Source organism: Helicoverpa zea, chromosome 1 (assembly GCF_022581195.2).
Source record: "Helicoverpa zea isolate HzStark_Cry1AcR chromosome 1, ilHelZeax1.1, whole genome shotgun sequence".
In the NCBI taxonomy this organism is placed as follows: domain Eukaryota; kingdom Metazoa; phylum Arthropoda; class Insecta; order Lepidoptera; family Noctuidae; genus Helicoverpa; species Helicoverpa zea.
In genome coordinates this window covers 5,513,276-5,530,520 of record NC_061452.1, presented here as the reverse complement: position 1 = coordinate 5,530,520, position 17,245 = coordinate 5,513,276, and the positions used below count along the sequence as shown (strand labels likewise).

Genomic DNA, 17,245 nt, shown 5'->3' with positions numbered 1-17,245 from the left:
TGAAGACAGTCTGTTAGACTTAACATAAAAATGGGTTACCAACAAATCGATTGTTTTGACATCCATTTAAAAATCCTCAGAATACTTGGCGTGTGGCCACATGATAATCCAAGTATCTACTACATATATTTCTCCAGAATTTTTGTGTTTACATTCACAGTTTTATATGTCGTGATATATACCATGAACTTCTATTTTTTACCACAACAATTGGAAGTTTTCGCTGATGAACTAATATTTTATTTTACCAACGTTGGAGCTCTATCTAAAGCGTTGGCCTTTATATTTCTGCGTGACAAAGTAAAAAAAATGCTTTTTATGTTAGAAAGTGAGATATTTCAATCTGACGACCCTGAAGAAATTAAATTGATAAAGGAAGGCAAAGAGAAATCCAATTTTTATTGGAAAATAACTGCTGGGTTATCGGTTTCTGCAAATACAGTAAATGTGTGCCTCCCGTTGCTGGTACATATAATTTTTTCGGTTGAGCTTGAGTTTCCTGTGTGCAGATACTCGTTTATTCCGGAGAAATATGAAGCTATGTTTGCGTATCCAGCGTATTTCTATCAGAGTATAGGAATTACGACACATATGCTGTACAACGTGAATATCGATACATTCCTTCTGGGCGTGATGTTTCTTGCTATGACCCAACTGGATATTCTTGATAGGAAATTGAGGAAAGTGACCGATGTTTGTATTCATCCTGATGCCACCCGCGGTTCGGTTGATAAGTTCATTGACGATCAGAATGCCGTATTGGAAATTATTAAATGCATCAAGCACTATGATGCTATTTGCGAGTAAGTTTTAATGAATATTAATTACTTTGTAAAGAAAGTTAAGAGACGTAAATATAAGTGTCCCAATTTTCGACTGATTTGTTTTTACTTTAATGAGTTTTTATGTTTGTGTTTTCAGATATTGTAAATTAATTCAAGATGCTTTCAGTGAGATATTATTCGTGTTATTCAGTTCGGGCTCTTGTAAGATATGCATGTGCCTATTTCGATTCACTATGGTAGGTGCTCATTAAATTATATTTTCTAAATTAATATTATAAAGCTGACTTGGTTCGTTTGTTTATTTGAACGCGCTAATCTCAGGGAGGATTATTCCGATTCGAAAAAATATTTCAGTGCCAAATATGTATTTTTATTATTTAGGAAGATTGTAGGTTTATCTGAGTAAGCGAAGTAGTTTCCATGGGGCGCGGGTGAAACCGCGGGAAAATGAATAGTTTTTAGTATTTTCTGATTCCTCATGACTTTCATGTTTTTTTTAGCCTGCAACAACAGGATACTTTGTTTTTTTGACGCTGTATGTAACTGTGATGACACTTCAAGTGATGGTGCCTTGTTGGTTCGGGTCTCGGCTTATGGACAAGGTGCAAACTAATATTTCTTAAGTAATTATTAATATTATGAATAATATTAAAAATACGAGACTGTATTACAGCTTCTTTGGTCATTTGTAGATTTGTGAATAACAGAATAGCAATTCTAAATATCATTTTAAAATTTAGTCCTAAAAAGACTTTTATTAGATCAAAAACTGAATTTTAAATAAGTTCAGCCGAATGCATGAATTGCTTTGAGAACGGAGCCTGATTGAATTTTAAAAGTAAATTAGACCGTTTAAATATTTATCTCTTACCTAACAGAGCAGTCAAATTACTATTGCGGCGTACGACTGCGACTGGACGCCACGATGTCGCAGGTTCAAGAGCAATTTGCGACTATTAGTCGAACGAGCAAACAGACCTATCACTATTATTGGTGGGAAAATGTTCCTGCTCTCACTAGCAACTTTTACTGCGGTAGGTACCGATAAAGATATGTCATCATCATCAAGCGTCTAGCCCTTCTTTCTATTCTATTACCTATATTATTTCTATTGGATCGACTAGATTGCAAAAAAGGCTCTGGCTTGAAACCTATTGATGTGAACAGATGTGGATAAGTATTAGCACTTTATCCTAGAATCATCGTTTACTTAGAGCGCTTTCACTCTAGCGGTTTTTTCGGCAAAGGAACGCTCGGTTCGGCAAACATTTGACAACTACCGCACACCTGATACCGCTTGGCAATAATGTGTCGCAATGTTAGAAAAACCGAACATATATATACACGCAGAACAAAATCCAGTAGTTGGTAAGTGTTTTTCATGGATTTTTTTTTCGGTAAAAAATATATTTCTTCTTTTGTTCCAGATAATGAACTCTTCTTACTCCTTCTTCACTTTGATGCGTCACATGCAATCTCGTTGAATACTGTGTAACATAGTTCATACGGTACTTGTATTATTTTTAAGTCTTGTTATCAATATTTTTTTAGTTACGATATTACTCTAATTACATTAAGATTTCAAAGGACAAAGGCAAAGCTAGCAAGTTCCTTATTTGTTTATAATGAGGCCTTGAGGAATTATTTAATAATTAATTAGATATTCTTCATTATTTAAGCTTGAATATTTTTCTTTTACACGAGATGTATTAATTAGAATAAGTATTTTATATGTAGCGTAGTTATTCTTACAACAAAAAGAAAAGATGTAAGTGTATTGCAACTGTTCCACTTTCGAAACTCGTAGTTTTCCTTTTATTTTACTTCACGAGGAACAAAATAAATATAGTGAACACATGAATAAATAGTCGTTTCTCGACGAGGGAGTACAATTTTTTCTTGGCATCTGCGAGGCACAAACGTCACACACAAGGTTCGGGGACAATGGTCCCGTTCAACAGTTCATCTGTTAGCCGGTGCGGTAATAAGGCGTGTTTTTGCCCGAACACACAACGGAAAAGGAAACAATGATTTTGCTCGTGACTAGATAAATAAGATGTCCGGACGTGACGAGGGTACCATTACAGTTTTTATGGATTCTTTCAGAGGGTATAGCACCACCCGATCCACCTGGATCTCTTTGTTTAGGTCTGAGTACATTGTCTATCTGTGAACGCGAACATTTTTATCACACCTCCTCTGTCAAAGAAGGCCACAAATCGAATTCGTAATCATTATCACGTGAAATCTGTCGTGAAAATGGAAATTGTAATTACGGATACAATGGCAATGTATCCATTTGTTTCCATCGATGAAAAATGGATAAAAATTGCGTCCGCACACGTCCTTCCGTCGCGCCGCCTGCAAACGATGATTTAGTGGCGATCCCTGGATTTATAGAGCGGCCCGCCCCGCCCAGCGACTTCAATGAATAATAAATTGAAGATCTTTTTCGATATTATTGATACTCCGGGTATCTTCGTGTGATGTATGTTCGGGTGAGAATTGAAACCCTTTTATTAAAACATATATTACAGGACACGTCCCGACGGTGACACTGAATAATACGCTCCTTGTTGCGACTATTCTTTGCAGAGCTCTCTCTTATTTCGGATTTTATTACTCTAGGATTATTTATTACATTGTCTGTACAATATACTTTTGTAGAGATTCGTCGAGCCATAAATCCTTTGACTTTATTATATTTTGCTTGCATTTAAGCCAAATAGGATAATACGCAAGTTTGTACGTAATCATTTGGAGACGTAAGTAGTTTAAGCCAAAGTAAACCCGTGAAACGCGCACTGCAGCAAAATGTCTTTAAGAAACCTCGTGCACAAGATTCTCTTGCAAACTGCGCTTGGTAATCAAGACTGCACGTTAACTTGGTGGCTTTCAAAATTCTGACAACAGTTATCGTCGCTAGTTGTCAGGCGTACAAGTGGAGGAGTTGGATGTTTGAATTTGCCGAGCTAATTCCGAAGGGCGTACGTACCAGTTTGTCTTGCCGAGGCGCGGCGTCGGCACTCGCGAGACGTACCCACGACAGCGGCAACGCAAACATATGGCAGTGGGGTTAAAACTTGCCCCGCATGTAAAATTAGTTAAATAACTCCCCGGGAATCTTCACTCTCTGTATGGAAACACGTCTTTGCTCTAAACCCGAGCAAATTAGACTAGCGAACTTGCACACATTAAGCTCGCTTTCTAAATTAATCTACGTACTGTGGCTAATTAAGAAAAAACATTGTTCGTGAACTGGAATTTATGTTTGTTTGCGTTTCAAATTATGAAAGGATTGTTGTGCAGTGTCGAGTCTGTGCCAGAAATGGAGTGTATCACAATATGAAACGAACTGACCATACATTCGAAAAAGTAAATTAGGTACTTCAATTACCTACTATATTATGTAGTCTGCACAAACGCAAATCGTTAATAGTCCAATGGATTAAGATTTTAATCTAAAGAAGTCAGTAGGGTAAATTATCAGCAATACATTAAGCTTAGGTATATTTTCGAATATCTTTCATACAAACGCATGTACCTATAGAAGAGTACTTTATATAAATAATCTAACATACGAGTAAGCTTTTAGACGATTTATTGGCATCCATTCTCTAAACGAATTGCTTGATCCCAATATAAGGGAATACAGGCTTTATTACTTTTCTTTGGAAAACAATGGCTTTTAACAAAAAGTACTTACATCAATATATATAATTACTTTATGTCCATATGTAACGCACTCGTAAAGTGACAGTTATTTGAAAGCATTACTGCGCACAACTGAGAATTTCTTCGGGCAAGTATTAATGTATACCCACTTCTACACTATTATTAAGACGAAATATTCTCAAATTACTCAAAAACTACTGGACTTATTTCAAGAATTTTTCACCATTCACATGCTACACTATCCCTGAATGATAAGCTATATTTATCCGTGAATAGGAAGTAGCTAAGTAGTTTCCTAGGTACATCATCCTCCGAGCCTTATTCCCAACTATGTTGGGGTCGGCTTCCAGTCTAACCGGATTCAGCTGAGTACCAGTACTTTACAAGAAGCGACTGCCTATCTGACCTCCTCAACCCAGTTACCCGGGCAACCCGATACTCCTTGGTTAGACTGGTGTCAGACTTACTGGCTTCTGACCACCCGTGACGACTGCCAAGGATGTTCAATGACAGCCGGGACCTACAGTTTAACGTGCCATCCGAAACACAGCCAATGGTGTCTAAGATATACTTAGAAAGTACATACAAACTTAGAAAAGTTGCATTGGTACTTGCCTGACCTGGGATCGAACCCGCGCCCTCATACTTGAGAGGCTGGTCCTTTACCCACTAGGCCACCACGACTTAGGTACAAGGGTATTAAATTACATTAAGAGTTTATTTGTCTAACACAATATAATCTATACGTACAAGAGGTAACGTAGTGATATCCAACACAACACTGGTAGGTAACCTTAGAAACAAGCTCAATGCATCCTCTAGAACACATTGTCAATGATTTCACTCGACTTTTTGACTCGATCTGAACTCCTTTAACGTGAAGGTTCCTCAACGAGCACAATTTGACAAATACACCCACAAACATGCTTAGACTATCGAGCGACTTGAATTTCAATGTCCCCACTAATTCTGGAAGCTCTCAGCATCTCCATGTTTGTGTTATTTGTGTAACTTGGCCGTCTAAACACTTGGCCAGTTAATTTCTTCAACCCGCCCCTTGAAGCGTGTTTAGTGAAATGGTTCATTTAAATATATGCAAATGGCTAACGAAGTACCCACTCGTGTTTAAGACGAGTACTGACTTATGGATGAGGGATTTGTAATCATATAATGTTAGGTAACTGGGTAAGTCGAGACATGGCTGGATTCAGCAAATAATAGAAGAGTATCTGAGCTAAAATCCATATTTCTATCTATTTGTCTCAGATATTAAAGATGAATAAAAACAATTACGTTCAGGACTTGAATCAGCAGTTACGATTGACAAAAAATGCCCAATCATCAGGCAACTACATAGATATAAGTCATTGACATTGCTCAACGCCATAGGTACCTACTGGTAGGAAAGAAAATATCAGGATTTGATCGTCATTTCTATTTCACCTAACAGCTCATACCAAACGACCTTCAACTGATTAAACTCAGTGACAAATCCTAATCACAATAAACATGTCGGATAGATCGATGTCGTCGACAGTCGCTGATTAGTAGCAAATGGTTGCGGTTGCGGCTGCTACTGCTGCACTCTGGTGGTTCGTGACCCTAGAGTCGGATCTTCATGGAAGAAGCCTCATTTTATGTTGCAGTTTGTCAATTTTTAATTTGGAATTTGAATAGTCTGTGGTAAGCTTAGATTAGCTTTGGAGCGTAAAGAAAGTAGGATAAATGCATGAAAAAATAAAGAGTCATTCAGATAAAAGTGGTATTTGTAAGTACACTTGTAAGTAAAAGTTGCGAGTGTTCATGGGTGGTGATAATAGGTTTGCCCGGGCAATCTTTTTGCTCGTTTGCTACTACCACATGCAAATAAATATGAATATGAAATCTCCCTATTTCCTAGAAAAGGAATGCTAAGAAGATTCTTCTCTCTTTAGGTATAACGTTTATTGATTTTAATTGTGACAATATAAATACCTAACCAGCTACCAGAATGACCTTCAAAGATGCTTATAATATATTGTTTATTGAACCTTCCTTTCGTCAGAGTTTGAAGTCTTATCTTGATTGACGGCACTTATAAAACTTTGCACTGCCACAGTGGCGAATCTGGGCTGGAAGTAAACGCTTGTAGCGTCTTCGAAGACTTATGTTGTATTAATTTAATAGTTCAAAAAAAGCGATATAAAAAAGGACTTTTAATTATTTTTAAGCTTTCACGATTTATGATTATCTCGAATATTTTGTATGAAACATAAAATTATATACTCGATGTCCGAAAATAATAAAGAATATTAAAAAGTGTGTACGAAAGAGGATGACTTCATTCAGAAAACCGTACAAATACTTAAGAATTTTTATTATTTTCTTCGCAAAGTCTGTGCCCTTCTAGTGTATCTAGTCCCGGTCACATTTGCCGGGTCGAGTGATCGCAAGCCATCTACTCGTACGGAATGACTTTTCTATTTATCTAAAGAGTCAACTAAGCTCAGTCGGATAGTTAGTTGCGGCAACTGATGGTTTAAATAGTTGCAAGCAATGTTTGTGCAGTGATCAAGATTGCTATTGGGAAATGGTGACAGAATTTATGTCAGTATGTGGTCCTTTTTGTTGCTATTGCAAATTGCTTGGTTGTTTGATTATTTGAGGTTTAGAAAGGTTTGAAGTTTGAAGTGGTTATTAATAATCACTGGGTCTAGTTTTTTGTGTGTTTTTAATGAGTTAGTAAGTAACCTGAAAAATTGGCTAATATTTAATAACCTTTTAAACATATCCCAGTGAGGGCCAATACGGCAACGAAAATTAATGTCTTGATGTGCATCATAATTTGGCCAATTGGCAATTGAGGTGCAAGAAAATGGTAAATAATTTAGCAACGTAACTTTCTTTATCAAAATAAATAAGTACCTACTTTTACCTAGAAGAAAGGAAGAGAAAAGCAAAAATACATTCTGTTAAAAAGAAAATACTTGATTTCCAGCTAAAATGCTTAGAAAACTGTATATTCGACTGAAGCAACTTAGGAATCTATTTCTATGCGAACAAACGCTAATATAAAAGTCGGGACGCTGAACATATTCCCACAAAAGCTATTGAACAAGTCCATTTATTCAATGTTTTAAAGACACATGGTCTCTTGAAACTGTTCAGGGTAGAAGAAAAGCTTTGAGTTGATCCGTTGAACTAAAAGTTTTCAACAACAGTTCAAACATTTTGTGGCACGACATACAGCGTTCCCCTTTCAGTGGAGAGCCTTTGTGCTCGATGCATTAGATCGATTGTTTTGTGTCGCCAATTTGCTGTAATGTGCTGTGCTCCTTATCATTTGTTGGAGAACGTTCCAGAAATTACGTGGTCTTGAAAATTGAATTTCAAAATATTTTCTGATATAAAATTTTGTATTTAGCCAATTTTCTAAATGTGACGCTAAAAGACTCAGTTAAAATGTATCTTTATTAAAACTGTAATAAGCTAGATTTAAATAATAAGCTCAAATAAGTCGTTTTAATAATATAAATAAACATTAAAAACACCCACAAAGCGATTACCAAACATTTTAAATGCCTATAACAATAAACAAATAATGTCTGTGCATAATTTACTCTCTGAAATTAACTTTAATTATTCCATAAATTCAAACGGACACCCTTCACATTATTAGCATTCACAACGTAACTACAGACGAAATAAAAGGGTCTATAGTCCAAATATTTCAGGTCAACTTAATTTGCACGAAAATTGCAAGTTTAATTTCTTCCAGTTAAGAGTCCATTTCGCCTGTCCCGCGTTCGGCTTTGTCTTCACAATTAATTTAGTATGAGGAAATCTCCATTCCGTGACAATGTCACAGCATTTACTTTTCTTACAACCGTGACTTTCATTTATATTTCAAAGGGACTAGCTGCTCTAATGAAATTGTTTTAAAGGCTGGCTTAATCCGGTGAATTATGTCGTTATGGCGGCCTTTATTATGATTTAATAATTACGAAGTAAACTGTTTTGCTGTGCCGTTTGATGTTTTAATTGTGACAACCGCTTTATTCCGCTCAGAGTTATCATGAATGGACATTTACAGAGCAGTTTATTGTCACTGCACTAACTATAATATATATTCCTCTTTATGCACAGAAACTTGTTTTGAAAAGGAATTCCTATTTTGTAGAATATTCATTTCACTACTATTATTCATAACAACAATACATTTCAGTCGTGATTTGAGTTAAATTTCCTTTGCAGCAGTATTTAGGAAATAATATCATAACACGAAAACGCCCTGTGGTAAAGCAGCGAAACAAAAACACATCACAAAAGCGCAAAAGCGCTGTATTGTAAATAAAACCTAAAAGCACTCTATTATTTTAATAGCGGATCATTTTTCCACACTGCCCCTCGGTTCATGTTTAAAGAAATAGCCAGTAGTACGATTTTATCGTTGAAAAAACACACCCCTAAGTTAGTTGACCTGTAGCGCTAGTTTTTCAGTGGATAAATACGATTCGCATCACCCTAGGGGGTGATTCATCACGGTCGTGAGTAGCCTCTAGGACTTTTTCCTCTCAAGACGGAGAGTATATTATACTTAGGAGCTATGATTTTTTTTCCTGTTTGAGCTATGAAGTTTATGGGATTGTTTTATTATGTGAAGTGTTTTGGAGAGATGCTCTCTTGTATTTAATAGTTTATTATGTCTCGCCTATACAGTTGAAAGGTTTTGAATCAAACAATCATTTCTATGTCCTACCATAACTTGTAGGTACTTACGCAATTTACCGAAATATTGAAAGATATTATTTATCTGCGCATTTATTTTATCTCCCACAGACAAGGCTTACAATCTATTTTTGGTTACAAAACAACGTAGCATTATGTAGGCTATTTTCCACAATAATCATTTATAAACAATACATGACAAAATCACAATCAGCAGATTATTGGAACGTGATAACTGAACATTAGTCTAAACAAAATAAATGCACGGCCTGAAACAGATTAAGTAAATACCAATAAGTGCAAACCAAACACGTTTGTTAACGAAACGAATATTATAGGCTTTGTCATCGTGCTATTACTAATTGGACGTGCGACTGTTTGTATTCATTTGGACCTAATAAAATGGCAGATCTCACGCTTTACAAATTGTTTTATTATGAGAATTGAAATTGGCAACGTTACATAGTGGGCCTACAATAGCATTTTATGCGTGATTGCGGAAAACAAGTCAGGTGTAATTACTTTTTCTAGATTAGAAGCTATAAGTACCAGAAAATGTAAATAGATGTCGAACCACTACCACGAGTCATAAAAACATGGTATATACGAGCCCCATGAGAAACATGATATAGTTTCCACAACGTCAACATACCGTGTCGCATCATGCACTAAAACTTAAAAAACAAGTGACAACAAAGCTTAGCCACTCAGGAGGTGTACACAACTGCCTGCTTATCTCCATCGCTCATCGAGTAAAGTACGGTACACAAAAGTTACAAGGAATATGATGCAACGTGAACGGGAAGTGTTTGCTCTAATGAAACGCGATTGTTCCCCAAGCACACCTGATGTCGCATTCTCTTCGCTCACAAAACTCCCCTTGCCCGGAACTGGCTGAGATATGAAAATGTTATTCTTTTTTAAATCGGAATTGTGTGTTCTTTGCTGAGTTCGTAACGAGGTAGGCAGAAAGTGCCAACGGCGAATGTCTGTATGTTTTTTTTAGTTTGCTTAGTTATTCTTTGTTTATCTTGCGAAAGTATGAAATGTTTTTTTTTTGCCTTTGGCCCGTTTAATTTATCTTGCCTTCTTTTATATATTGAAAAGTTATATAAAAGGGCACTACAATTTGAAAGCACATTTCAGACTAATCAGTAATTCAGCAACAAACTGTACCGTACATCTCTAAACCGAGGTACGAGTAACATTGACGTAATTACAACACGTTTCATTTAGTATTCCACATTACGTTGGTACATACAGTTAAACAAATTTGTCCGGCAAACAATTTCAGTTTTAGTTAGTGATTTATTTGAAGCGAACATAGTTTAATTAGATTGGGTGGCCCGCACAAAACTGAATACGATTTACGTATTTATTCGTTCATGCGGCACAAATCTAGCGGTGTCGCAAATGTGATATCAAATGCAAGGGTTTGTTTTAAAGGTGGTTTTGTAAATAGTGAGGATTAGGCATTGTAACAGTATGAGTTAGATATGTTAAAGATTCTGTGTGTAAAGTTGCATTTTATAAAAAAAGAAGGAGAGGAAGTTATGATGCGTGGTTTATTGACAAAGTCAGTCAACACTTTACAAGTTGAGATTAAAGAATTGATTTTCGACGTCAGTCAATTTAGAACACGTTTTTAAAATTCTTGATTAGTGCTATACTTATCTGTTAACTAAGAGTTTAGTTCTTATCAATCTTCAATAGCATCACTTTTGACAAATATTTTTATGTCCATTTCCATACCTATACAATACAATAGGCTCTTTCTCAGTTATTTCTCAGTTATATCCTAAACATAAACAGTTACGTTAAGCACAAGAAGCTATCCCCTAAGACCCTAATAATAATTTGTAGCGAGATCTGAATGTGTCGTTTAGGCTGGATGTGATGCTAAGAACATTATCTAAGGAAGGAAGGCGTGAACCAAGTCGTTAGTGAATCTACAATGGGTAATAGCGCCATAACGGACTATAATATTCAACCATGTTGGATACTAGGAAATTATCATGAAATTAATTTTGCGGGAAACGATGTTCTGTTGAAGTAAATAGTGTAACAGCTGTTTTAAGCGGCTACTGAGTATTTGAAGCAGTTTTTTTGGGTTTAGTTATTTTTTTACTTATTTATATTTTGTTCTACAGCACTTTATAAACATTCTTTTTACTTTTAAGCTATTGCATAGCTTCTAACGCAGGCCTTGAGCGCGGGGACCAAATCCAGAAATTCCATAACGAAAAAACCTCACGCTCCCCACTCCGACGGGCACGGAGGTGTGGCTTGAAGGCCGTGCATTGTCTAACGTCGTGTCAGTTCGGCAGTCTTCGACACGGCGCGCTGTGTGTCGTGCGATTAGACGTATTGTACGACTGTACGGAACTCGCCCGAATCGAGACGAGCTGCTCCGAAATCGGACGAATACATAATCAGATAATTATAATTGCATAAGTTGATACAGAATGCTACGCAATAGCTTTACCGCGGCAGTCCCCGAGTGCCACACGTATTTTTTTAATTTTTATAATTACACACGTATTTTGGGACAGAAACTGATTCCATATTTATTCCGCCTCCAGACAAAAATATATCGGGCATCTACCGTCACGTAATCCTTTGCATCTTAAATATAAAAAGTCTACATTGCGACTTCGTAAAATGTAATAGTTTGAATAATACCATTTCATTTGTTCTACGCCGTGACAGAATTTTAAGAATATAAAACTGCACTGTAGCTGTATATTCTGATGCACTATGTGACATTTATCCAATTTCGTAGTAACAAATAGGATGCGTATTGTAATTGTTGCATTGAATTGGGTCACGGATATTATTTAGTGGCTTCACATAGCATTTTTTGTACTGTCAAATAAAAATATTTGTCTGACTACAGGATTGGTTTTCAGTCGGGCGCTGCCCAGTCGAGCGATTTCTTTTCCCCCTACAATAAATTGTACATAAAGGCACCGCGTGCGGGTCACGCATAACATCTCATAGATTTATATCCCACACTTCTGTCCAAATTTAGATTTAGTGTTATGTTTCGCTATAATTCAAGCCACCACTTACATTCCTCGCAAAATTGCGAAAAATAAGATTACTGTGGCAGTAATTATTAATATTTTATAACGGTTGCAACACAAATTGAAAATAATAAAGCAGCCCGTCGCAGTCCCACGGATGCTGTGGACATTTTAGATAAGCGCTGTAGTTAATTTATTGCAAGAGAAGCACTGACTTGTGTATTATATTTTGTTATTCAGTTTGCATTTTCATAACATTGCGTCTAGACAGTAGACCATATGGCGAACAATAAAAGCCGTTACGAGCGTGCACCTATCTAGGCAAGTGGACGATCCATCCAAATATGCTGCGGATTCATATTCGGGCGTAATATCCTGCAATTACCCAGCTTTCCAACTGACGGAGGGGCTTAATACATCCAGGGGTCCGCTGTAGTTATTCGTCGCTCAAACCGTCCGCGCACATATGAGTTCTACGTCATTTGGGCAAATTTTTCAAAGTGGAACAATTTTTCCACGAAACGAACCGACCGGCCGGGTTTAAATAACACTCGTTAACTTTTCCGCACAGTAACGGGCTGCGCGATTATTTTCGAGAATGCGATTTTTTAACGGGTTGATTAAAACGAGCGTTTTTTTTTGCTCTGAAGCACGAGTAATTTTTCACGTTAATGCACGGCTGGGCGAAATAGGCACTTATTATGTTGATGTTGTTTACGTTGAGTTAAAAACTCAAAGTAATTAAGTTAAAAAAACGTACCTAACAATAAAGTATTCGTTTTGATGTTTCGAAAAGGTTGTAGATGTCGGCCTGGCGTTAAAATTTTTGGACAAAAATATGAAATCATAATTTTATTTGGATGTCACTGGTGTTTATTTTAGGATGGAAAATTACAGGGTATGAATTTAAATAAAAATGTTTCTGTATAAATAATGGAGGAGTATTAAATGTCAAATTAGTATTCAACAGCATATCTATCGGGAGCTAGCCGGTACCAGGGAAACAGTGCCCTCGGGAGGCTTCGGTATCACCGCGCGGCTATGTGAAAAATTTAATTCATTGCCAGCAAATTTATATGCATACCGCGATTGCAGTCTACTAAGAATGCACCGTCCGCCGTCACTGGGAGCTCTAAAATAAAACGGTCAGCTTCATTTCATCCATCACACCTATCGAGGGTTAGAAAAAAATAAATCTGTTTTTCCTGCCATTGGGGTTTTGAAGAGCTTGTTTGCTTTACTTAAAGGCTTTTTATTGCATTTAAGTCAGTGATTTACATTCGCAAATACAGTATTGAAAATAGAAATGGAGTATCATCGAATTATTTCTATTTTACTTTGAATCCAATATTAGGATATGTCTATACCTACTAGTATTCAATTTGAATTTAGAGATACATTCTATTTTACTTTTGGCGTATAAGGTGATAAAAATTATGACATAGGCAATTATCTTAAAAAGAAGGAAAATAATGTTTTGCTACTGAAATTTTCTCGTCCATTAGCTCAAAATAAAAGCTCGAGTCTCCTTAAAGGCAATCGCGTAATTTCAACCAAATGAAGCACTTAAGTGCTAGCTTTACACCAGAGAAGTTGTTTTATCCGATCTCTTACAAAGTAAACGTCGGGTTTCCATGAAATATGCATTAAATATTTACAGAGCCTCGGGCCAAGCCATTCCCTTGAAGTTGACTGAACCGAACAGATTTGCAATTCACCGAACATCCTTTAGGAAAAAAGAGCCACCGAACAAAGCTAGGGAAGTTGAATCGAAATGAACCACTAAATATCAACCGGCTAAGTGTTCGCTCGCCGAGAAATGGTTCATTGTGAAACCTTTTGTTTTTTGCAATATTTCTGTGCCGTGCCTTTTAGATGTTTGCTAGTACTTGGTCTTGTTCGCGGAATTCTTTGTTGAAGCAGTACAGTTATGGAAGACGATTATTCTGTCGACGATTATTGAGATGTTAAAAGTTAGCTATATGATGGCTATCGGCGTTGTGAAACAAATTATACTTTCATTAATGTCAAAATATAAACAAATAAATGAAAAAACATTCGATTATTTAATCTACTTATATGCCATATTAAATAACTATCACACACTGTCAATTTTGTATTTTATAGAATAAATCTGTGAAGCAATTTCTCAAAAACACTTTCGTTGAAATATTAACCAACTGATAAGAAGGAAAGATTGAACTGCTTGACAAAGTGCAAAAACTGACCCACGCTTATCTGATCGTCCATCGCTCCCAGAAAACCAATCGTCGCTGGTCACAGATATTAATGGATCTCTTAGATAAAGACAGAAATAAAAAATCTAAGTAGGTATAGTCCTTGAACATAATTCTTCTTCTCTTCTAACTATTTTGCTGTGCCCATCAGGGTCCATAATTGTGACCTCTATTATTTTATATTTTCCACCAAATGTACATTATGGAATGCAATAAATGATATGATGATATGATATGATAATATTCAATTTTAAACTTATAACGCTGAAACAATGACAGTATTACATATCTAGGAATTTCTACATATTTTAACCGACTAAGGAAAGTAGTGTAGAGTGTTACTCATATACGCTTGAACTCATTTAGTGGATAGAACAGCCACATTTTTACGGCTCCATTATACCTAGGTACAGTAAAAGTTAGTTTTATGCACCATCCGACTTTATTTAAAATCAATGAACATTTTTTCTCACGCTCTGTTTCGCAAAGTTGGAAACTTTTTAAATAAGTTACATCAGCAATGACAAAAATTCCAGGAAAAGCAATAAGAGGATTTTTCGATCTGTACTTTTAATTAAAAACATGAAAAGGGGACTTTTATTAATTTATGGTAATTAAGTATTATGTAGGTACGGATAATATTTTTCATATACTTTCATTTCAGAAATAACCTCGAAAAACATAATACCTTTATTTACTTCACTAGCTGTTGCCCGCAACTTCGTCTCCGTGGGCAATATAGAATCGTCAAAATACTACTTATCCCGTAGGTGCATTCATTCACGTGACAGTATAATTAGGATTAGCACTTAGCAGTCGCATAAATTCATTGATCAAGGTTGTGTTGTGGATGTGACCATTTATCTAAACAAAAGAAGTAAAGTTTGTGACGTTGTGGATATCTCTGGATCTAACAGCCAATTTGGAAAATTATTACGTATGGTGCGTAAGTAATTCTCACAGGAAACAGCTAAAATCAAGGTATATATGCTTTGAGTCTGACAAAGCTGTCATTTGTACATTTTCTGCAGCTGCTGTGACTAATCAGAAGCCAGAAAGTCTGTCAGTCTTACCATGGATGATGTCTTGTAATGTGACTGGATTGAAGAGATCAGATAGGTAGTCGCTCCAAGCAAAATATTGGTACTCGAACAGATTCGGTGACTGGAAGCCAACACCAACATAGTTGGGGAATAGCTGGATGGATGATGAAATGAGTCATCATCATCAGCAGGCGCATAGGGTAGGATAGTTTCACTACAGGGGAGAAACGCTTGTATTTTCTGTGCACTCACTCACTATGTTAAGGCTCCCGCCTTAAGTGAGTGAGTGCACAGAAAATCCCCACTCCACCGAAATGTTTGCATTAGTTCACGAATAGGCAAAATGTACGTATCTGTGAGAGTCCACTTCATGTGTACGTACTTGAAACCTGCAGTTTTGCCAAGATTTTCAAAATGTACGCTAGCAATTTGTCATTTCTTGGTGGAGCCAGCAAATCAAAAGAAACATAAGTGTTGTATACTGTGCGTCACTACCGCACACCGGGAAAATTTCGCCTTTATGCATAGCACAAACGTTCGTTCTCTTGCGGAGAACCTTTTACCATATTTTGTGTCACAGGTACATAGGACGACAGTAAGTATCCACCGAAACACTTTCAAAGATTTGATGAACGAACAAATCAGACCTGACTTGGTCACCCGGGGCCAATCAGAGCTCTATGAAGCGATCATACGCTTTGGCTCCTACTGTTATTGTGGTTTCTGAAAATTTATTCACCTCATTCAACGATGAATGTAATTCTAATGGTACTATTAAGAACACTTGCTTAGCGCAGAAGCTGACGTTGGCAGGCCGACTCTTTTGACTTCTCTAATAGGATAGCATTGGTTTTTGTGCAGTGCACACCTGCAATGCATGCTGGATTAGGATAGGATATAGGTGGATAGGATTTGCAACAGAGAACAATTATGTAATTGAATGATATCAAACGTAGTTTTATATAAAAGGTGTTTTTTTAGACTTGGCTTGGGTCTTACTGAGACTGTTCGTAATCGTGAACAGTGTATTAATTGCGATCGGAAGTTGAAAGTAAGCATGTCTCTGGTATGCGACGTGTACTTTGTACGTCTTCAGACGCGATAAGGCAGCTCCCATTTCTTATCTGCACCTTGTATCTGGGCTGGTTTTTAAAACTACAGAAGCCTACATTACCTCACGCTTAGCAGCGCTTGCGAGAGATAGATCCTGCTTTCTTCTAGGATTAAGTTTACATATTTTGCATCAGAAAAAATAATACTACTCACTCAAAGTAATTTGTTTAAAGCCTCCACATTAGTGGAAGATAAGCTAAACTATGTTTATGAAAAAATCCTGATATGAACTCCATCTGTAACTTTAAATTATAATTAATTGTTCCACTAAAGTCATAATTTTTGACATAATGTTCAAAAAATAATTTAGATGGCACCGTTTTAAATTTGGCTGAGAACTATTAATTTTCCTTTCATCAAGGTAATAATTATAGTTGGATTTTGATGTGGCACGGCAAACTGACAAACACTATTGAAATGTCTATCGAAAAATTACACCACGTGTTAAAATATGGTGAATTACGGAAAATACACAACTCCATCTATTGAAATAATAATCTATAAAGAATGTAAATGGTAATTCATTGTTATTTACCACCTCGCTCCTTGATGTATTTTATTTACCACAGATGGAGCTACTTTAACCTGTACTGTTTTGTCAAACAGATTGCGTGTCGTAATATTTTACATCTTGAATTCACTAAATTAATCATATCTTT

The 17,245-nt window shown here is 36.4% G+C and overlaps 1 protein-coding gene across 1 annotated transcript; it reads left to right on the top strand.

Annotated features, from left to right (window-relative positions):
- Positions 1–30: 30 nt before the first annotated feature.
- Positions 31–2,269, top strand: LOC124632560 (odorant receptor 2a-like). Its single transcript, XM_047167434.1, has 5 exons — positions 31–803; positions 922–1,021; positions 1,286–1,387; positions 1,664–1,819; positions 2,213–2,269. Exons 1-5 carry the CDS (start codon positions 31–33, stop codon positions 2,267–2,269), a joined length of 1,188 nt encoding a protein of 395 aa, XP_047023390.1.
- Positions 2,270–17,245: the final 14,976 nt, after the last annotated feature.